A 23,445-nucleotide genomic window follows, 5' to 3' on the forward strand; every position below is an offset into this window, starting at 1 on the left:
ATAAAAATTTTATGACGATTTCGTAGGTTTGCCTCGCAGAAGGATGACAGGACGTCGGTGGATGGACAGGTCAGAAGAGCTCGCCACATTTCGAGGGACCATTACATTTCAAGGTAAGGAAAATCTTCGTTTTACGGTACATTAGAAAAACTGAAAGATTTTTGACATTCTCATACATTCTTCGACGTGTATCGTGACGAATGAAATTTATATAAAATTTATAACAAAAAGAAAGATCGATCGGGAAGTTCGTGTTTGATCCTCGACTTTGGATAAGGGATAAAAATATCCAACGTCGAGTGTAAACTGTCATGATCTACAACAAGAAAGAGATTACAGAAAAACGAGTTGGGGCAGGTCGAGGTTGGGTTTGAGTTCGATGATACCGCCGGACGAGGGAGTGACGCTTAGAAGGGATTTGACCGGTGCTACGAGAATTTCACCGAGTACCATCGACCGAATATTCGACAACAGTAACAGACGACAGTATGGCATGGGTATCGTTGGAAGATTTTTAGGGTAAGTTTCCAAATATCCGTTGTCCTATAAATTTAACACCTTGGAAACAAATATACGTGTATTTGGTAAAACACACGAGTTTTGTTTGTATTATTAAATAATTATTTTAATTCCCGTACGAAAATACAACAGGATGATATGAAAATTAATCAAATGTAACGAAACTCCTCTTCGCATTTGCAAACGTAGCATGAAATTACTTGAAGCAAAATAAATTTACAAGCTTTTTATTAAACGATTGTTTCGTTATCCGTGCAAAAATGCCGATGGCTGAAAACTGATAAAACACTGCTTTTATAAGATCAGTGATTAATAAATAAAAGTTCTATTTTTACAATTCCTTATTGTTCGGAACAAAATTACTATCTCCATTTATCCTTTAAAATATAGGAGAGACTCAATCTGAATTCTGTTTAGGAGAATAGAAAAATACAAAACTTGTTTTTAATGCAAAGATAAATTGGAATGTGGACACAATAACTAGACGACCTAAATTTTCAGAGATTAAACAACACTGCTCTCTAGTGTTTATAAGCCACTATTTATAGAAAAATATTCATCCTTGTTGCGTATTATCGACTAAAGAGCAACCGGTCAGGTCAAACCGATCGGTCGATATCGCGTACCTCGAATGACTTAACGTTCAAGGTGGAGGAGATGAAATAACTCGAGTGTTTATTTGTATTAGTTGTAGCACTTAACCGAACTAAGTTGGGACTTTGTCGTCCTGGGTCTGTAGTCTTCGTTGCTTGTAGTTCAACTAAGTTGGGACTCTGTCATTCTGGGTGTGTAGTCTTCGTTGCTTGTAGTTGAACTAAGTTGGGACTCTGTCGTCCTATGTCTGTACTGTCCGATGGTTGAAGCTGAACTCCGTTTCCCAGTGCCCTTCCGGCTGGTCCTTACCTAGGTTTTACCCGGCCTCGAGTCATTACGTTTGCTGCCCTGGGAGGACCGGTAATTCAGAATTTCCTAATGAGGGAAATGGGCCTGTCCGTGCCACAAACGAACGGCCAACTAAAATTCCGAACAATCCTACTTCATGATATATCAATATACGCTACTAATTTTGAAATAAAATAAAATTCAAATAAAACACCGGAATAAGACTAGAAAAAATCCAAAATTTAGATGAAATACACAGAAAGCGTGCATTTGATAACACTTTGTTTCAAATTGATATTTCATTCCATTCCTAAGATATGAGACTTCACGACTTGCAACATTTAGACTTTAACGTATATAGGTGCGAAGGTTATGTATGAATGGGGCTAGTGTCGCCGTGACCTACACTTTTTACTGGAAATGCGTAGTAATAGTAAGAAGACGATGAGTCAGCGTCTGTCACTGACCACCGCAAGTGTTGCGAGCTTGCAGCAGGTTAACGCGTACGCGCGTAGAAGAGTTCCGAGTGTGCAAGTGAGGCGATTGAGTAAAAAAATTACGATCGTCTTTGTACGACGATATCTCAGCAAGGACAAGTCCGATCCTAATGACACAAGAAGTACTTTCAAAGGGAAGATTCGCCCTCTTTAACGACTTCAAATTGATTAAATAGATATCATTAATTTCGTAATAATAATAAAATAAACTTGTGGTAATTTTAGTACAACCTTTATGTATGGTTAAGGAGGAAATTTGATTAATGCGGAGGTATTGATTATAATAATTAATTAAATGTATGTGTAATTTGTTAGATCCGTGATTTTATTAAAACAACGCAGTACTGTTAATAATTTATAATTAATAAATAATTATAACTTTGCTGGACAAGCTTTGTCGATTTTTAAATTAAAATTTACACAAAGAAACATGTCTATTGGAAATATTTTGTAGCTTGTAAATAATACGTCGTATAATTACTCGGCAAATGTTTCGTTGAACATTAAACCTGCGTAAACTTATGAAAATATTTCATCATACAGATTACGTACCGATATTTCCTCGTTAAATTTGATAATTTGGTGTGTGGTAGTGTTTTATTGTATTTATTCGCAATATGGACGGCGTATTAACATCACTCAGCTAAAAATAGAGTTAGCAAAAAATACAATGAATAGTAAACCACGCGTTTCGTATTAGTTTGCTGTTTTGTGTCTACATGTTTATCAGATATCGGCCTGCCGTTGTATGTTGATGCGGTTGTTATTCCACATCGACGAAGAGATTGATTTCGAAACGGTCAATAAATGAATTTCCATACGAATAACTTCATTGGCCGATATTTTCGACAAACCTGATAAAAATTCACGTCCGATGACAATTTATTACGACTATAACGTCGAATGCGGAAACAAAAGGAATCGAATGAGATGCAGAAAGTAAACTAAAATTAAACAGAATATAAATTAGGAAAATTTAATTGCTATATATATGTCGGACAGACGTTGTGGATAGGGTTGTGGGTGTTTGATGAATCTTCATTGAAATTAGCCATCGTTGCGATATAACAAAGGTACGGTTTATTAACACAAGTATACCACAGATTTGACAACCAATCACGGCGATTAGGCGCTCGCGACACTAGTAACAATGGCCTTAGGTTCGATAACGAATCCGTGATCAACGGGATGATAGATGTATGTGCTCACAAATTCTAAGTCTGACTCTTTGTTAATAAAATGCGTAATATTCTCTGATCGTACGGCGTTACTCTTTTCGTCGATGAGATCGCAAGAGAAAATGAGTTTCCGTCCTCCGGTGTTCTTTCATCTCCGACACGGCCATCCTGACTATCACACGTCCTCGTGTGTAACCAGATGACTTAAACTACCAGCTGGAGACTCCACCACGCAGGAGTAGACTCGACGTTCGTTAGGGGCCGGGTTTTCTGTTCTGTCGTAGCGGACAATCAGGTGCGATGTGGCCCTCCGCATGACACTTGAAGCAAACCACCTGGGACGATGTGGCTAGTCGGCTTCCTTCCTGGCGTTGTGTATTCTTCCGCTGTTCGCTACGCATCCTACTGCGGCACTCCTTTATTTTATGTCCGTCGTTACCGCAGTAAAGGCATCTCGGCTGGTGGGCCGATAGGTTGCGTCGTTTGACTTCAGGTTCCGCCGATGGATTATTTGACGAAGGCCTCTTCCTCGCGTGAGAGAGAATTCGCATTTCCTTAAGGAATTGATCCCGGGTCCGAATATCTTCCGTGAGTGCTATACTTTCAACACGCTGGTCATGCAAAATCAGTCGTAGAAGGACGGCGGCGTTGATTATTTCGATGCTGGTCAGATTTTCCCATTTCGCCGACAGAAGGGAGTGAAGACGATTACCAAACGCCCCCATGGTTTCGTCCTTCAGTGGTGGTTCGTTGAGCATCCTAATTAGCGCTGAGGTTGCCGTCTCCGTGCCACCATAACGCAAGAGAAAATGTTCCGTAAATTTTGTCCAAGTAAGACCACTGACAGGTGTTTTCCCATAAACAAAATTATCTACTAGCCGCGTTGGTAGGAGGCTTTCTCCTCCTATCTTCATTTATTAACATGACCTATAACCAATTGGCATCGTGGATCGTTATCCTCACTTTTCCTAACGGAAGGTGCGAACAGCGAATCCGCGTTGTTAATTAAAAACGGCATACCCACACCGAGCTTTCCTCCGTAATGAGACGAGAACACCTAGGGAGAAATAGACAAAACCATCGAACAGTGAACATCTCTTCGATCTGTGTAAACCTGTGCCGCGCTAGAAAATAAAGACAATAGTTGTGTTACGACTCAGCTATTTTTATTTCATCAATCAACCTTTAAGTTTACGTGACACTATCGCCGCTATTACGTGTAGCCTCTTGTAATACCCACATTTGTACCGGTAAAACATCGGCTATATCTGCGATGGTAAATTTGAGTAAAGGTTTATCGAACGCCCCCCAAAATTCAAACCTGACTCCGACATGTATATATAAGAATATTTTTTAAAATATAAAATACAGGAAAAAAACTTTGTTCTACGTGTTATTTTTAATTAACTTTTCAAATATTGCACAATTTGCGTTTCAAAATTTCCTGCGTTTTCGAACTGTGAAAAACACGTCTACCAAATGGAGTAACTAGTAGGGGAAGATTAAAATTTCTACATATATTGTCTATATTCAAAATTTTGTCATATATTGTCTATGTTCAAAATTGTCAAAATTTTCAATTTTAGAAATATCTGCCGACTGAAATAATCCAGAGATTTTTTAGTTATTTCCAATAAACATCAAAATTACGACTTTTCGGTTCTTAAAAATGTTTCAGAGGAATAAAAGAAACGAAGGAGAGGAAAGACAGCAGAAACTGGAAATGCAGAATGGAAATTTGTCTTTCCTACGTTTATTTTATTCCGTAAGTTAGCATTGCCCCGTAGATGAGATGATAACCCAGCTTTATTGAAACAACTTTCTCAGCGGCTCTCCTTCATTCCGCTTTAACGATCGCGCGAAGGTTTTATCATGTAGGTACGACCCAGTTTAAGATATACGCGGAACACAAATAACAAACGCGCATAAGCGGCAAACGTCAGAAATGAGAGGGAAAAAAGCGTGACGCAAAGCGTCTTGCCAGGACGGCGTGATATTTAAAAAATGCCAAGAGGGATATAGTTATCGATCATACGATACAACCTTTGCGGCTACGAAACCTCTTTCTTTCTCCATTTTCCATGAGGTGTTCATTATTTATTGATAGCAGCACACATGCAAATATATGCAAATGTAGAAGCGGTTTTACGATATAATACGAATGAAACTATATACTGAATGAAAACTATTTGATAACGTATAACATACGCAGTGAGCATGTTAAAAGGAAATAATAATAATTTAAGTATATAAATTCTTACTGATAATGTTAAGCTTTGAAATTATTTGCATTTAGAGTGGAAAGTGAGAAGAATAGAAGAGTATAAAAGAAAGATATGAAAAATATTGTTTTATGCTTGCAGGAGATCTTTTCGAAAGAGCGTGTCTCAGAAACCAGACGTCAGAAGGCAGCTGGACGATTTCGAAGACCATCGTCCGTATTTTACGTATTGGATTACCACCGTTCAAGTTCTTATTTTGATAATCTCGTTAGCGTGTTACGGTTTTGGACCTGTGGGCATGGATCTTAGTCACAGATCGGGCTTGGTGAGTCCAAGACTTCCAATTATCAATTTTCTTACGAACTTCAATCTTTTCCAATCCTTAGTCATCCATTAGATCTATTTTTCTTATAATATTCTCAACAAAATCACATTGTATAGTTCATAGAAAAGATAATCAGAAAATTCAAACTCCTCGCAGTTACTATAAATTACTCTAAAAATTCCTATCCTATGCTATTGTAATTACTGAGAAAATTCCTACAGTCACAGAAAGTAAAGCAATTCGGCGTAGAAAGAATATCGTGAAAATTGTGCGGTAGGTTCTGGTGACCAGTCTGTCGTTGCAACAAGTGGACTACCAGGAACCAGCGAATTTCTGGTTTGGTCCGAGGGCCGCGGATTTGATTCATCTGGGCGCGAAGTTTGCACCGTGTATGCGTCGCGATATTAAAATTTTGAAGGAGATCGACGTCTGGCGGGAAAGAGAACGGGACACCGCATGCTGCATCAGAAACGACGACTCTGGCTGCGTGCAATCCAGCAAAGCGGATTGCTCTGTGAGTTGTTATTTCGTTTCCAGCTGAAAAATATTAAATATAAAGGAAATTAGATATTCCTTTGCAGAATATCCCCTCGTATCATGTTTATAATATAATTTCCTCTTTTACGAACCAACTGGTCCGAGGATTGAGATCGACTGCCACGGTAAATTTCTGTGGAATTTCTATCTTGTTGTCGATTATTTATATTTTATATGTTACATGAATTACGAACACATCGGTAGTTCTTGCTTCTAGAAATTTATATTGGAATTAGTTTTGCATGCGTGTATATAGAAGAATCCTTAATTACTTATATTTGAACAATTTTTTATACTGTATTTTATACGTTGCCTACATTTCTTGTAAAACTGTTAATTTCCAGAACCTGATATTCCAATTAATTTTGCACGCTATAGAAATCCTGAAGTACTTTTAATTTTAATTATTTGCATCATTTATCGATTGTATCTTTTGAAGGTAGATTGATTAAAGTGTTTAATGGTGCTTTCAAAAACTATAGAACACGATATCCACATGGAAAAAATGGGGACCTGGGGACAGTGGACCGGGAGGACGCATAAGCGGATCGGTTTGCGGGTTGGATCCAAAGTTCTGCGACGCTCCAGCTAGTATAGCACCTTACGAATGGCCTGATGACATCACCAAGTGGCCTATCTGTCGAAAAACTAATCCGTTTAATCAACGGTTTAGGTAAATTCGTCATCTAAAAATCCAATCTCTTCTATATTAGTTATGTAGCATTTATCCATGTATCTAGCAATGACGAAAACTTTAAAATTCTATCATGTTACCAAAAATCTTCAAGCACCAAAGGTGATAAAACGTCAAAGATATTTTCCTGAATTTTCCAATATTTTTCCTGAATAATATCGAGGAACCCGTTTTGTCTTGCTCAACAGTAGAAACGGGAGTCAACGGAGCAATGGAAATTTCCCAGTAAGCCGATACAAGGACAAGATGGCAGAGCATATGGTTTGTGAGGTGATCGGTCATCCCTGTTGCATCGGTATCCACGGGATGTGTCGCATCACCACTAAGGAATATTGTGATTTCGTACATGGCTACTTCCACGAGGAGGCGTCGCTCTGTTCCCAGGTCGAGTGTTTGCACGATGTCTGCGGTATGATACCATTTCTTCATCCCGAGTGGCCAGATCAGTTCTATAGACTCTTCACCACCATGTTTCTTCACGCTGGGTACGTTTCTGAACAGAATTTATTTCGAAATAATTACGCAGAATATTTTTTCAGTAGAGAATTATATTAAATTATCATGTGGTATTATGTTTGACTTATAGAGTTCTTCATCTGTCGATCACGCTAATGGTTCAGTATTTCTTGATGCGGGACTTGGAGAAGTTAACTGGCTCGCTGCGTATCGCTTTGATTTATTTTATTGGCGCATTAGCTGGAAACTTGGCCAGTGCGATATTCGTTCCTTACAGAGCAGAGGTACGCATATTTTAATTTCTCGAAGAAATGTCGAGACGAAACAAACGTACCCTGGGTTACGATCATATAGCCCAGAAAAATAGGTGAGATTACTGTCACGCGAGTGTATATGTTCTTTAAGGGGTTTCGAAATATTCAAAGAGCACATAAAGATGAGAGCAATAAATAAGACTAATTGGATGCTCCCTTACAAATTCTTTAATGCAGACATTGTAGATATTGTTGGAACAAAGATAATATTTAACACCACAACATATCTAATTGTCCTTAAAATATAGAAAGACTACACGTCGAAGAGGAATACCACAAAAATTAAATTATTTCTTAACCCACACACACAAACGTTTTAATACAAGTCAAATTTTTATTAAAGAGGAAATTAAAACTTATGCTTTTATTTAGAAAATCAACAGACCAAGACACAACGCCACACAATTGCGTTTCAACGCAACACAACTTAACCATATCTTCACGAATAAGAACAGAAAGAACTTTCTTCTTTCTGCAGAAATTGCCAGGCAAGCGAGAGGCTAATTATCGAGCTGCGATGGTTTTATTAGATGCCACGTAGCAGTTTTAATTGAATAACCTCACGGGACGTTTAACAGGCGCATTTCATTGTGTATCGTCGATTTAATCGACGCTTTGGCCCCGTTCGGGCGAAGTAATTGCTCAGAGACCAGGTTTGCACCGTGACTCATACCCATGAAAAGGGTTAACAGCATTACGATCGTTTCCTTTACGGTGTTTCTCACCCTCGGCCGTCTTATCGCTCGACAGTTTACCCCCTTAACACGTCGGTGAACTTGGAGTTATACGTCAATTCTATTCCCTCTAGTCTCTCTATTCCGACTGTTTTCCTCTATCAGAGAGCGTACACTCGTGAATTAAGGCAGCCACCAGTTCTCAGAGAAGACGGGAGAATAAAGGGGCGGACAGAAAGCACCGTTCCTCGAGAACTAATACCGTCCAATTTGTTCTAATTAGTTTGGTTAAACGTACCTTCCGCCCTGGGAAACTTTGTCTCTATCTCTCTATTTCTCTCTCCCTCTCTTTCTCTCTTTCTCTCTCTCTCTCTCTCTCTCTTTCACCCTTTCTCTTTACGCGGCATAGTGTTAATTATTGTTTCAGCCTGACTGCTTGGAGAAAGCTGGTCGAGTACGTTAACGCGATTTCTCCTGCGTGGGTTATCGATAATTCGTATCGTTCAGCGATAGTTTGTTGCAAGAGGTTTCTGTGTAATAGAAATGGTGTAGAGTGGAAGGATATTATTTTCTGTAAATGGAAATTTATGTACGATTCTTTTCGACTGATATTGCGTACTTTGAATGGATACGAATGGAATTGCGGAAACACGGCGATACGATTGGAAATGAGTCCTACAATGGAACGTTCCATACGAGTATTCCAAATTAATAAGCGTTTAAAAGAATTGACCATAATAAAGGAAGATTTCATACCAATATTTCCAATTAGTAAACACGCTGAATAGTCGACTTTTTGAAAGAGAAACACAAAATTAACATCGAAATAGCGATCCATTGTCACAAGCAAAATAACGACCAACTTCCCATATAACTAATGTGAATACTTCGAAATATCAACGATGGCCTAGCAAATTAATTAGGAGAGAAATCCAAAAATTAGCATGTAAATACAGATACAAATCATCCCATAAACAACGCGAGTATTTCAAAAAATTAACGATCGCCTAGGGAACTAAATTAAAATAGAAATTAGCATTGAAGTAAATCAAGTATTTCGCTTCAAACGCGATTTAAAACCATTCAACTCTCATTATTTACAGGTGGGGCCAGCAGGGGCGCACTTCGCCCTTCTCGCCACGTTGATCGTCGAGGTGCTGCACTGTTGGCCGATGCTAAAGCATCCTCGCCGAGTCCTGTCGAAGCTGATCTTCGTTCTTCTAGGCCTGCTAATCCTCGGCATGCTTCCATGGGTGGACAACTACGCTCATCTGTTCGGTTTCATCTTCGGTTTCCTGGCGGCATACGCGCTGATGCCTTTCATCTCGTTCGGCCACTACGACCGTCGCCGCAAGATTTGGCTAATTTGGATCTGCCTGATCCTCATCGTCGTCCTGTTTACCCTTCTTCTAGCCCTGTTCTATAACGTGCCAGTGTACGAGTGCGAGGTGTGCAAGCTGTTCAACTGCATCCCGTTCACACGTGACTTTTGCGCCTCGCAGAACATCAACTTTAAACGGGAGGAACCCGTATGACACACGGGGCCGTGTTTCGAAGTCGAGTTCGAACCATCATTCCACGTAATCCGGAATCAAACGACGATGCCCTTCGCTCGTTTGATCATGCTGGCTCTAGTGTGGAGTTCAAACCGGTGCAGAAACGATCATCACGATTGAAGAAGTACACGAGACCACGAGATCAGCACGAGACTTGGATGACTTGATGTGTGTTACTGTATCAAGGAATCCAGAGATACTCATCCCAGACGAACGACACTGCCTTAAAGTAAAATAACTCCACCTGGGATCCTCGAGGTCTCTTTTAGCCAATGGACCCTGTACGCTCCTTGGTGGGATGTAAATATTAGAGAAGAGAGAAAAAAAAAAAAAAATAAAACAACGCGCCTTTAACGTAACGCGACCATCGTTCTCGACGATCGTGCTTCGAGGGTGGATGCATTGATCCCAAGCGAAGATGAAAGTGAAACGTTCGTGATAGAACGAGATAGAATATTTGTGGACGATTTGCAAGAGTGTTTTACGACGAAACGACGACGAGATCGTTGGAGAGCGGGAAGTCTTCTCACCCTCTCTTCGAACGTTTAACAAAGAAAGAAAGGAAATGAACACGTGTACATAGAACGAAGACTCTTGTTACATATACATATACATACAAGTGTAAGAACGACCTTAATAAATTTAATTTTAGAGAAAGAAAAAGAGGGATAGAGATGAAGGGGGCAAGGGAACGTTGAAAGTGTAGCAGCCCGTACCTCTGACGTTGGAACTATATCTGTGATGGGCGAACACGATTGTCTTTGAGAATATTTTTCATAATACGTCAAGCGGTGCAACATCTTGGAAGGAGATCTTACGCTGGTTACGAACGTGAATCGAATGAACTTAACTCTCTGAAAGGTCAGGCTGGTGAAGGTGGTACAATTAATAATGAAAACGGATTGGAGCGACGTTCGAGAAGAAAGTGTTAACGATAAGTATATATCCGGTGAAGATTTTAATCTTCAAAAAAAGAAAAGGGGGAGAAAAGAGTAAAAACGAATCAATTTTTTATAAATGGCGTGCGAGAGCGGGAGAAAGTGAGCAAGGGAGCGCTTATCAGTGAACACTTAATCAATTTCCACCTTGTACATAATTATAGATGCGAGAAGAGTCGGCTGGAGATAGAAACGAGGTAGGGGTTGAGGAATGAAGGAGAGAAGGATGGACGAGATATGCAGAAGAGCGATTAAATTGCGCTAAGGTAAAACAAGCAGAGAGAAAGAAAGAGAGATAGCGGGAGAAAAAGAGAGAATAAAGATGAAACAAAGCAGCACTGTGACATTCGCGAATGTGTATTTTATTATAACGGGTATGTAAATGTAAGAAACGAAGAAAGATTGTCTGAGAGAAGTGGAAGAATGAATCTGTTCTTGTCTGCGTCTTGTCGCGTGTAAACGATGATTGAGTATGTACACACGAGGAAAAAATAGCAATAGCGAACGTGATGTGCCACAACGTGGAGATCGTCGCAAAAATAAATGTGAAAGTGATTCGAGGTAGAGAAGATAAAAAGAGGAGTAAGAGGAAAAGAAACGCGTTTCTTCTATAATGTCGTGTCGCGCGTTCAACCATTCGTGATCTCTCATTCATTCTAACGTAGCATGCTCGACGAGGAAGTCGATTAGGTTTCGTCGACGCAGCTACGTCGATCGGTTTCACGGGAATCATAGAAACATGCCGTAGAAGGAAAGTGTGCTTTCTGCTTCGTATTTGCACATGTGTTCAGAGGAAGTTGAATTTGACAATTTCAAATGTCGAGGTTTTGAAACACAGCTATATCTCCTATTATTTCTTCGTCTTCAGAACTTAATCTGAAATTATCGTTTGTACGTTATAAAATTGACAGAAATTACTTCATTTGATGATAAATGTGATATTGCTTTTTTTCATAATACATATCAAAAAGTCTCATTGATTCATTTTTTTATATACACTCAGTGAATATACAATCAGTCAATTAGTTTTGGATTAAGAATAATCGTCACGAAACCTTGAAGCACTTATTTCTATTTATTAAAGAAAGTAGAGTACAATATCGTTTAAATATTTTAACGAAACAGAGGAGTGAATCAGAAGCATCGTTTCCTTCTCTCAACAACAATTCCTTCGTACAATTTTTAAGAACGTAACAAGTTATACCATGTTGATTATGGATTCTTAGCGTTCCTTTTTTCGAATTTCGCAAAGGCATGGTTTTCTATCCTCGTATGTGTTGAGCATGCCACGAGAAAACCAGTGATCCGTACACGATAGCTGTAATCGTCGGAATGAGTAAATATATTCGTAATCGCTCGTGAATAAGTGTAATGTTAATTGGAGTAACGCGAACATTATCCCAAGATATAAAACGCACTTTTTTAAAGGAAAAAGAATGAGAAAAACGAAAAAAAAAAATAAGAAAAAAAGAAACGAACGCGACTCTACGATGATATATTAAACAGCATGTAACGATTTAATTATTCTTCATATAACCGACAAACGATTTTTATACATTTCCCTGCGTATAATGTATCGCTAGCGCTTGAAGAGTCTCAAAATTTATAGCGAAAATAAACATTTTCTTTAATTTTTTATCGGCAATGCTTAGGGAGAGATGAAGGGGAATCAACGTTAGTTTAAAGACACTTTACCTTCTGGCTTGGATATACTCGGATAAAAGGTATAAACATAAAGGAACCCTTAAGCAAGAAGAATGTTTGAAAGTACAATAAAAGCCGCAGTATCGGTGATTCATTTTTACTTTAATTTACTCAATTTCTTTGAATATAATAAAGTCAGAGTGCAACCTCCTCTGTGAATTATGGCAAATGCGACAATTACGATAATCGAAAACCATGCTCGATGAAGAGGAAAGGGAAGTTTATTCGTCGTGATATCTCGACCAAATCTCGACGTATTATCAATTGAAAATTTCGCGTATACCTTCATGCTTCCTTGTCGACTGTTTTTTACCGTTTGCCCGACCAGGCTACGCACAAGTTTCCGCCACACAAAGCCACATTAACGACCGGTCGACACGAATTCACCTGTTTCTATGTGAAGGAATCAACATTATAAAACGATTAAGCGAGAATTAATGAAAGGCCAGCCCGCTTGTTCTCGCGGCGGTGGTAAGAACACTGGTTTTTCTCTTTCGTAAAAATTATCGTTATCTTGAAACGAGCTCTTGAAGCTCGATTACGTTCGGCAAGAAATATCCGAAAGTCGATCAACCGAACTTGTCCCTAACGCGTGTAATACGTTCAGTTTTATTAGAGATTCTTTTCGGAATATCTGAGTTTGAGTGGCCGTAGCGAGTGGCCACACATGAGGTAATTAGTTGGAGGAATTTTTTCAGCTTGTAGAAATTTCTTTTTACCAGGAATTCTTTTTTAATTCACTTTCAAAGAGAATACCTTTCTGCAGAAAATTCTTTGTTCTCAGAGGAGTACCTTTTTTAAGAGAAATTCTCTTTTCAAGCGATCGCCTTTTTAGGATGAATTCCGTTTTAAAGGAATACCCTTGGCATAGGGAATCCTTTTTAAAGAAATTTTTACGAAGAATCTGTGAAATACGAAAAATATCGAGGTACATGAAATCGAAAGAATGCAACAAAATTTGAATGGAATCCGCTTAAATCGTAATATACAAGTATAAATTATTTCTTGCCAAATTTTTACGAGAGGGAGATTTTTAACTGCCTGCAAATATAATAAAAAATAATACAAATTTCTACGAGTAACGATGGGGATAGAGACAATTTATTCGACCACGCACACGATATTTGTAATTTGCATCGATCACGCGTGAATCGCATCCAACGAGACAGTTGTCCGCATACGCATCAATGACACGTACACGCATGTTACCACGTGCAAGAAGCTCTAATCATTTTCTACTCCGCCGTTAATTTCCCATAGACAAACGCAAAATGAAACTTTGCTAACCGAACCGTGCACTGAATTGATTTTTCTCCTCGTACCGAGGGAAGGTTGGAAAATCGTGTCCAGGCTTTCGTGTAGATTCATTTCATCTGCGTAACGAACATACGCCGGTAAATGTAAAATAAAATCATTAGAACAGGACGAATCATTAAAACGAATTAGATTGAAATATCTCATTTCCAATGAACGCAGGCAATTAAACGATTCAAATTACGCAACAGCGAGTCCTGGCTCGGAATTTTAACCTTCCCGATTCGTACACTAAACACGCATTAACAAATTACACTGAGTCGAAACGATACATTGACGTTGTGTTGTGTGAGAGGAAAGAAAAATGATACGTCGTTCTATGGTGGAAAATATTACTGTATTCCTTGGTTTTCGTGCGGTGACATTTATATCGCATGGCATGTCTTCTCTCTTTGGAAGAAGCACAATATCAATTTTTTTAATCAATAGGAAATCACAGCGAAGATTTCAATGCACGTTTCCAATATTCCATTCCTCCAAGGAAGATGATACAATTTTCTAAAGCCGAGGACTCAAATTTTTAACTCATCAGTTTCTAGATTCTAAGCTCAAGTAAAAAGCTGTAATAATTGTAAACGTCGTATAAATCATACGTAATTACGGAAATAATCAAAGCAAAGAACGATGCATTTCAACTTTATTTAAACTTCCACTAAAGGAAGAGAGACCGCTTGAAGCTCAGCACGTTCGTCGTTATATTTTAACAAATTAAATTCGGATGGAATACAGCGATAATTTCATCAGTGTATCGTTTTATTTTCCCATGTGCAACGCGAAATAAGTTAAAGTCGATCTGCATCGCGCGAGACCATTGTCACGAACGAAACAGCCATTAATCGGATCGCAACGAATCGTAATTGTTACTCGACGAGAGCAAGAGAATTTGATTGACGATTTCGTGAGAGAATTATAAACAGCAAGGATGCAAAAAGCGTGATAATTCGGATGTTTGATGACGCATTCGAGAAACTTTGTGATAAACGATCGAGCAAAAGGCGAGAAAAAGACGAAAGGGATGGAAAGGTGGGGACGATGATGAATGAAATGATGGAGGGGGTCCAGGACCTTTGAACACTCAGAAATACATACACGGAAAATACATACACATAGACACTACCGATACATACACACGCACTGAACTTTTTCGGATTATATAAATATATAAATATATAAATATGAGTATATGAATATAACACGTATACATAAAGAAGAAAAAAAAAGTACGAATTAAGGACCGAGGTGGACCGAGGTGGCGATTGTCGACGAGTAACATATTGTTATTATTGTAAATGTGTCATATACAGGTAATAGCATGTCATACAAAAGAGAGAATGTGTGAGTGGGTGAATGAGAGTGAGGGAGGGAAAGAAGTACATGAAGCAGTGAAATTGAGACGGGGGGAAAGAAAATCGAGTGAAAGAAATCTGAGAAATACCTTCGATATTTCCATATCGATCACGGCGAGGTGGAATATCGTCTTTCGCCTGTGGGGACGATCGGAGTCGACTGTGTTACGTTTCCCTATCTTACGGAGAGAAATAAAACGTTACGAGAGCGATGGATGAAGCAAAGAACGGTGGCATAAAAATAATGAAGTAATCTTTTCGATCATCGTGCAATTTATTAAACGACTTTTAATTGCTTATGAAAAATGAAGCTGTATATAACAGTAAGGAAAAATACGATACCTGCATTTCGCTAGAATTGCGATGATTTAAAAAATAATAGTTCCACTGTCTCTGACAATTCTTCTATCCTCAGGCGATGAAACGGTACTTTCTCAGACTACGAGATGTTCAGCTTCTTTTCAAAATTTCACTAAATACAAGTTCTTTGCCAGAGCAATTCGATTAATAAAAATCAAGACTCTCGTAGCCCGAACCTATCTGTCTCCGTAGGCGTGGCATCGTCTCAAAAAGTGCTTGACAACGTTTAATTCGACGAAGAACCATCCGACGTAGAGATTGTATTCGTTTGAGCTACTTCGACTAATATGTCCCTCGATGAAAAACAAAAAAAAAATATAAATAATAATAACATTAATAAAAAGAAAGATGGACAAAAAGATACGCGAGTTTCCCGATCTACTTGTCGACGTGTGAAAACGATTTATATACACGGAGGTCCTCTCGACGATTCGCTCTCGATCCGCCATGAAGAGAATTAATTTATGCATACAAACCAAATAAAGTAAAATAAATGAAAAAAAACGGGGAGAAAGAGGGGGAGAGAAAGAGAGTAAGAGAGTAACGTGGTAAGGCACGCACCAAAGAGAAATAAAAGAGAAAAAAAAAGAGTAATAATGTCTTGTAAATAAAACGTATGCGTCGAAAATGGACCAAGGACCTAAATAGTGCAGCTCGTGTAAAATTGATATCCCGATCTCGCTAATCACGTAGACGAGCTCGGCTGGTAGGATCGTTAAGTAAAGCTACAATTTATCCTAACGTTGTTTAAAAAGCGATGTGGAAAGCATCGCGACATTACGGTCTGGAATTTCCTGTGCATCGATCCTGTCGCGGATATTTCGTGTTTCTTACTCCTTGGAAAGAACAGATAATTTCGTGCAAACTTGATCTTCGTTCGGTTAACAAGGCAAAAGATTTGAGTTTCGATAAATTGCAAACTTCATTGTGTGTATGTGCGTGGTGTGTACTGTGTGCGCGCGTGTGTCGTTTAGAATTTTGATATATAATTATAAGCAGTATCATTGTAAATTGTACATTGTAAATTCCATCGTCTTTTAAAGTTCTAATTCGATTATTATAGATTTGTTATCTTGTGGATTTATATTGCTGTCTAGGAATTTTCAGCTTTTTTAACTTTCCTATTCTCGGCATAAAAGGTCTGTGTATCGTTAAAAATATCGCAAGGAAAGTTAGGAGGATGCAAAGGTTTGTTAAAAGGTTTTTACGATACTTCAGATATTCAAATGAAATTCTCACAATAGCTAGCTCGTTGCCTCAATATTAGAAATATATATTTCCAAACGATAGATACATTTCGATACGAAAGCTTCGATATGTTGTTGTATCTTTCGTCAAAGTGGCAATAGTAGAAATATGTAATGGAATAATTGAAGTCCTCCCTGATTTGTCGATCGATGAAATTACAAAATTATAAAACTCTATGAATATTTCAGAACGAATCCGAAGAAAAACGATATCCTGCAATGAAAATTAGATTTAATTAATTTCTCAAACGGAAGATAATGTTTTAAATGTTCAACCATTCTCGTGACGAATACGAAGATATTTTACAGCAAAGAGGGAGGACACTTTTCACGAAGAAAAAGAATATTTAGATATTTTATCCAAATGGAAAATCGTTTGTTCGCGATTGGATCGTTGCACGCTAGATCCTGGATCGTGACTGAAAACTCGATACCGGAGACAGAGCGAATCCGTGCGAGAGCAAATTTATTCTAATGACAGTCCTCGTTCCCCTTTTATATATATACATAAATATAAATATATATATACATAATATACTTTAAGAAGATTCCACCACAGCCGCGCGGTATTATTTTTCTGTATCCCTGTATCTATAACGAGTGATATAAGCGTTAAAGACAAAAGAAACAAAAGAAAAAAAAAAGAAGATAATGAAACCACGATGGACTAAGGATTACGAGTAATAACGACTGTACTAATTAAACGATTAATTACTTATGAATTACTTCGCCAGGTATTTTTTCGGTTTCATCTAGTAATCGGTAAGGTTTTCGATTACGATTATTATTACTGATCATAAACGATGCATTGTAATTGTCGCTGTTATATACAATACATACATACGTGCGTATATAGACGTATACAATATGTGCACGCGTGCGCACACGCGCGCGTCATTTACACGCCTGTGCACATATGTATATGTGTATAAGTCCTTGAACAACACATTAATTTAATAACAATAAAGAAAAACGTGAAACTCATCTCCTGGATGCGTTTTATGTCTACCTCTTACGTTCTTAACGTTTGAAATACCCATTTGCTATTATGAAGACACGCGTCGGTTTTTTTTTTTTTTTTTAATACTTTTTAATTTACCGTCTTGATGTTCGAAAAGACGCAATAATTGTATATACTTCAATTTATTTTTTATTACCGAGGAGTAAGTGAAAGCGGGACTGTGAAGTACTCATTGGAGGTAAGGAAATATGAGGTTAAGAAAGAAAGAGATCCATGGAGTGAATTGGCGGGATAAGTGGGTTCGTACATCAGAACTTCGCATAGTAAGAGTTTACACAGAGTCTCCTTAGTAGTTACGATTTCTCGTTCATATAATAGTAGTTCGCGTTCCAATAAATGAATTCAATCACCAGAAGTCTATTTAATCGAGTATTAACTAAAATTTCATTTAAATAAACGGTACACTTTCAAACGGGCTAATTACGGACGACGCGGTGTTATAAATTGTAGATGGCGTAATAAAATCGTTGAATAGTCGGTATTGCAGAACATGTAACGCGATGTTCCGTAAGATCCCGTAAGATAATAAGGTTTCTGTCGCTTCCACAATAATTGAGTTGAATGTAATTTCTATATTCACCGTAACAAATAACAGGTGGCATATGAAACGCTGTTTTTTCCGAAATCGGTATCTTAAAACGTAAGACACAAACTGTAGCAAGATTGACGATCGGTACAGTAGATAGGCATAAGCTGAGTACATTTTATCAATGATTTATTACCACTTATTGTTCTAAAAGTACTTAAACATACAGATACATGAAAGTATCACTACTGCTAATTTCGTTCCTTAATTTTATTTCTATTTTATGTGCATTAATACAATGGAAATTTCGGAAATAAAATTTAAGACGATATAAGCATGGTAAACGTTATTTAAGTGTATAATCTTTTATGATAATTTACATTTTCAAGTTCAGATCTAAATTTTCATAGTCAACACAGATATTTTCTAGCTGCATTTATAATTAAAGTACTTACTACGTACGTATACATGGACTAATACCAAGATTTTCGCGTAAAATACAAATGTACGTAATCGCAATATCGTTTCATTTAATCCATCATCGTATTTCTCTCCCCTTGGTTATAATAAATCTTCGTTTATGCTATTCCTCAATATCGTTTCATCTACATCACAACGAGGTGCAATTGCACCTAGTATATTGAAAATATTAATGGAGCAATGCAGAGTATTATATTACAGGAAGATAAGAAAAGAAAAATTAAGATATAGTGTCTTTTTATGCTTTGGAAAACGAGAGACACGACCTTCATTCTACTAAAATGCTTCCGCATAATATATCATTTGACGTCAGCCGTGTATCTGGATATTTTTATTGAAACCTTTTAGTCTTCATTAAAATATATGAACATGATGTTGAAGTTGAAAGATTTTATGCTCTGTCCTTCAAGTTGGTTCAGAGATTATTATCAAATACATTTATTTCCTGTTCGTGCTTTTACTAAATTAGAAAACAAGCGTGAGCACAAACGAGAGATACTTTTTCATGCGTAGGATAATTCAACCACCTTGTTCTTCTTTTGCAAATGGAGCATGCTTGTTGACACGGTTTTAATTACGAGAATCATGTATTAAAGATGAGCGAACGAAAATGCTCAACCATTTTCTCGCCAAGAAAACAACTGCAACGCAGAAGCTAACAAAACGTTCTTCAAGTTAAAATATTTCGTACAAAACAAATATTAAATATTATTTTGAATAGTTAAAAAATATAATATAATTACAAATCACGTCTTACAAATAAAGACAGAAGCGTATGAACAGACGAGAAATATTAAAGAAGATGTAGCTAAGGATGATAATACTTTTGAACCAATTAACTGTGTAATGATTGTGAATAAAATTAAAATATACATAAACGGCACTAGCATTGGGTAATTTATGGAGCGTTGTTCGTCCGTCAAGCTATAGTCATAATTTCACCTACCCCGAAAATGTATAGTTACTTGTTCTTTCTTTTTTTACTCCGAAAGCTCGTAGATCCGGCATGAGAATTTACTTCGTTTTATTCCAGACTCATTTTGTTGTCGGTCAATTTACGAACAAGCCAAATGACAAGCGTGATAATTTGCCTGTTCTTTTCTTTCTTTTTTTTTTTTAATCGTACAATCATCTACAATGCAGACTAGTTTAAATATCGAACAAAGGAGCGTTAATGAATATATGAAAGGCAAAACTGACCTATCTCTACGAAAGGTAACATTCATGTGCACGTGTAACATTTTATTTTTCGACAATGTACTGTAATTTATTAATTTATTGAGTGAAAATATTCATTTGGCCACGTCTTAGATCGATTTGACATTGAAAATTTTGGTCAAAGTTTATTTAAATATGTTCCAATCATTGTTGGATTTATAGCCTTATCGTTAAAAGGTTTCATAATACAGATAAAAAGTAATAGAAAAAAACAGAATGGAAAGTTTGATAATTTTTTAAATCCTTTGCATAAATTAAACATACGAATCTGTTCGTAAGTAGTGATTTAAAAAATAAATATCACTAGCAATATTATTATCTGCAATCTTCGTAAAATATAAAACGACATTATTTATTAGTTTTCTTTTAATAGAACTCTTAAGCGTGTCTTTCAAGTCCACCACAAAATTATGTAACTTTTCCTTAAAATCTTCGAAAAACTCTTCGACTCTTCGCCCAACGAAAATTCCATTAACTTTGGAGCACTTTTACAACCTTTTTCGTCGTTCGACTCGTTCAAATCTTCATCTTGCCACAAAGTATATACATGCATATACATAGGAAGTAGATTAAAAGGACAAAACACCAATGCAGCCAAGGGAAAGCAATATCCTAAAAAATTTGTTCATGCACTTACAAAAACGAAAAGAACCTACAAAATATTTCCTTTTAATAATGAATTCACGAACCCTACCACTTTTCTGATCTTCTTCTCTTCTCCTCATAAATTGCACATATAAGAGAAAGGGGACACAAAAATCAAATTAGACAAATTCAAGAAACAGTAATACTTTAAAAATATTTTCACAATTTTCCAACAAAAAAAAAATATACTTTTTCGAGAATTTTTGACAAGCTCTCAAAAAGATCTATATTTCCCAATAACAAATATATCAACTCTAAACCGATTTTATAATCCTCTTCATCCCTTCACGAATTTCATGTTCCAAAAATAAAAAAAATGAAAAATAAAAATAAATCCTAGATAAAGGGCAATCAATATCTGTAAGAGTTTTATTGCAAAACTATAACCAAGAAAAACGTAACTTTTCTTGAAAATTTTTCTAAAAAGCTTTAAGCCTTTAAGCTTGCAGAAATTATATCAATTGTAGAAAGCCTTCCTATAATCCTTCACAAATTACGTTATTAGTACTTCCTACAATTAACTATTATGCATTTTTATTTTTATATTGCCCTGTTGAATTTTGGCGAGTGCTCTTTTTTCGGCTGAGTTATCATTTCCCCTGCTTTTACTGATTTCCCCTTTTAGTCGCTTTGTACGACACGCAGGGAATACGTTGGGTCTATTCTGCTCCGAACTCACAGGGAGCCAGTTACTACTATTATTATTACTACCATCGTTTTTAATATCGTAACTTTTATACTATATCTATATATAATTACATGTCAATTTCACAAACATCAATCTACACGTCTGCAGAATTTACAGGATTGTGTCAATTCTACAAACGCGTTTCATTCAAACTAAAAGTACCGATGAACTGCACTCGTGTCGAAATGAGTAAAAATTGCAAGTACAACTGTTACATATCCACATGCCGGTCGAGTTCGATATCAGCTTATCGAGTTCTTCTCTTTGAGTTTTCATCGTCATGCACTCGAAAGAGAGCATGACAGTTTGTTCAGTTAGTTACAAGTGTACACTATACACGCTCGTACAAAGTCGTATTTTATTATCGTTGGTTACGATACGCGGATTTGTAAGGATCGAGCGTTCCACTTGACATTTCTATTTTTTCCCTGGTACGAGTTGCGGAGGCGGCGATTGTTTGCTGGGCACGCTTAATGTGGAACATCGTTGCGAAAGTTATACCACTAAAAAAAAATTTTTTCCCGATTTACAATCTGATAGTATGACAAATGAGGTCGATATCCGTTTGTGAAAGTTGAATGGATTTTGTTGAAAAAAGAAACCTTTCATCACGTATATTGCATGTATTTTGTATGAAATTTTTTTACTTTGTTCTTTTATAGAACACAATGCATCTCGCTTGTAACGAAGACAAATGAAACCAGTTCATTGAGTAGAACATTTGGAAGAATCTGTACGCGACACGGTTTATCTTCTACAATTTCGCGAAATTCCAACGTGAGCGACGTGTGTAATTATAGAAGTCAAGTACAAGTTCCAAAGTTTGGGATCAAGCTAATTCGGTAAATTGCGATGTATAATTTATCTCAGGGTATAAACTGCACTTAGGAAGAAGTTTAACCCTTTAAGTTACATAGACGCATGTATATACGGACCTCCATCGCTTTGGCAAAATTCCATCATAGACTATGTACCAATTTGTTACCAAAAAATATACTTCATCTACTGTATGCAATTTCACACAGTATTTAAAACAATTTATTCAACGCGAAACATATTTCGGATTATGAAATTTAAAGTATTCGATATTTCGAGATGGATTTGCAATTTTTATGAAAATTATACAACTGGTTACGATGATACAATTAACTTTTGTAAAATATATGGATAAAATCTTTTTTTCATTTGCCATACATTTCTCACGTGTTTTTCATTTTTACTTATTTCTTACAAGTTCCATCTTCTTTAGTCATTGGCAGTGTTAGTGTTAAAGAAAGGAAAATTCTACTTGAAGTGTCACAAAATTCTTTAGCAGTACAATACAAAGCGAAAGCGCGAAGCTTTCGTGCGTTGCTGTCCCATTTCCGCTGTATTTGATAATTTAGCCCGGTGAATTCGCAGGAACATGTTTCATAGAGATAGGTCAAATTGCAAAGGGCGAAGAGAAAGGTGCGGACGCTTGTTAAGAGACGTTGTATCCTGTGCAACCTGTGATTCAACATGCTGCGATGTAACCAAGAAACACGAGGGCACTTAAGACCCCAGACGTACCATGAACTAACTCAAGCAATAAGACACACAGCTTGAGTTCCCCGTGGTCGTGCTAAATACTTCGCGGCCGAATTGTCAGTTCTAGACAACATGGTCTTGATATTTTACGCGGCAATAAAGACTCTGTTACTCGGGGGAATCACATTGCACCTACCTTGTGATCGTTTTTCTCTCAACAGCCTGATAAGTAGACGTCTATAAACGTTCAAGATTTCATCATCGGCGTGTACAGTCACTGACACATCGCGTGATACTATTTATCGAAGGAAGGGAGGAATTATACACGGCGGGCTAGGGGAATTGTATTTCTTAATTAAAACGAGCATGCTGATAAGAGCGGTTGCGATGTCTTATGTATATTTTTCAACATAGTAATGTATTAATCGGGAAGAGTCAAGGGAATGAATTTTCAGCCAGGGGAAGAATTTTAATTTATGGCCGCGAATGCCGGCGTAATTAAATTTACAAAACGAGAAACTCGCGTGCACGTTACCTGTATTAATTAAAGAATACTCCGGCATAACGGAACGGTTTTACGTATTCGAGTTATTAG

General features: G+C 37.2%; 1 protein-coding gene across 1 annotated transcript in view; it reads left to right on the plus strand.

The window, feature by feature from the left end:
* The window catches only part of LOC100743029 (inactive rhomboid protein 1), a gene marked incomplete at its 5' end in the record, with an annotated part of 42,620 nt that extends 24,873 nt beyond the window's left edge, over positions 1 to 17,747 (plus strand). Inside the window, 9 exons of the mRNA XM_033321857.1 lie at positions 27 to 113; positions 358 to 519; positions 5,440 to 5,623; positions 5,901 to 6,137; positions 6,259 to 6,285; positions 6,643 to 6,833; positions 7,043 to 7,339; positions 7,441 to 7,594; positions 9,402 to 17,747. Coding sequence (XP_033177748.1) covers positions 27 to 113; positions 358 to 519; positions 5,440 to 5,623; positions 5,901 to 6,137; positions 6,259 to 6,285; positions 6,643 to 6,833; positions 7,043 to 7,339; positions 7,441 to 7,594; positions 9,402 to 9,833 — 1,771 coding nt within the window. The remainder of the gene's footprint in view (positions 1 to 26; positions 114 to 357; positions 520 to 5,439; positions 5,624 to 5,900; positions 6,138 to 6,258; positions 6,286 to 6,642; positions 6,834 to 7,042; positions 7,340 to 7,440; positions 7,595 to 9,401) is intronic.
* Positions 17,748 to 23,445: the final 5,698 nt, after the last annotated feature.

The sequence above is a fragment of the Bombus impatiens genome, unplaced genomic scaffold (assembly GCF_000188095.3).
Source record: "Bombus impatiens unplaced genomic scaffold, BIMP_2.2 scf_0517, whole genome shotgun sequence".
Classification (NCBI taxonomy): domain Eukaryota; kingdom Metazoa; phylum Arthropoda; class Insecta; order Hymenoptera; family Apidae; genus Bombus; species Bombus impatiens.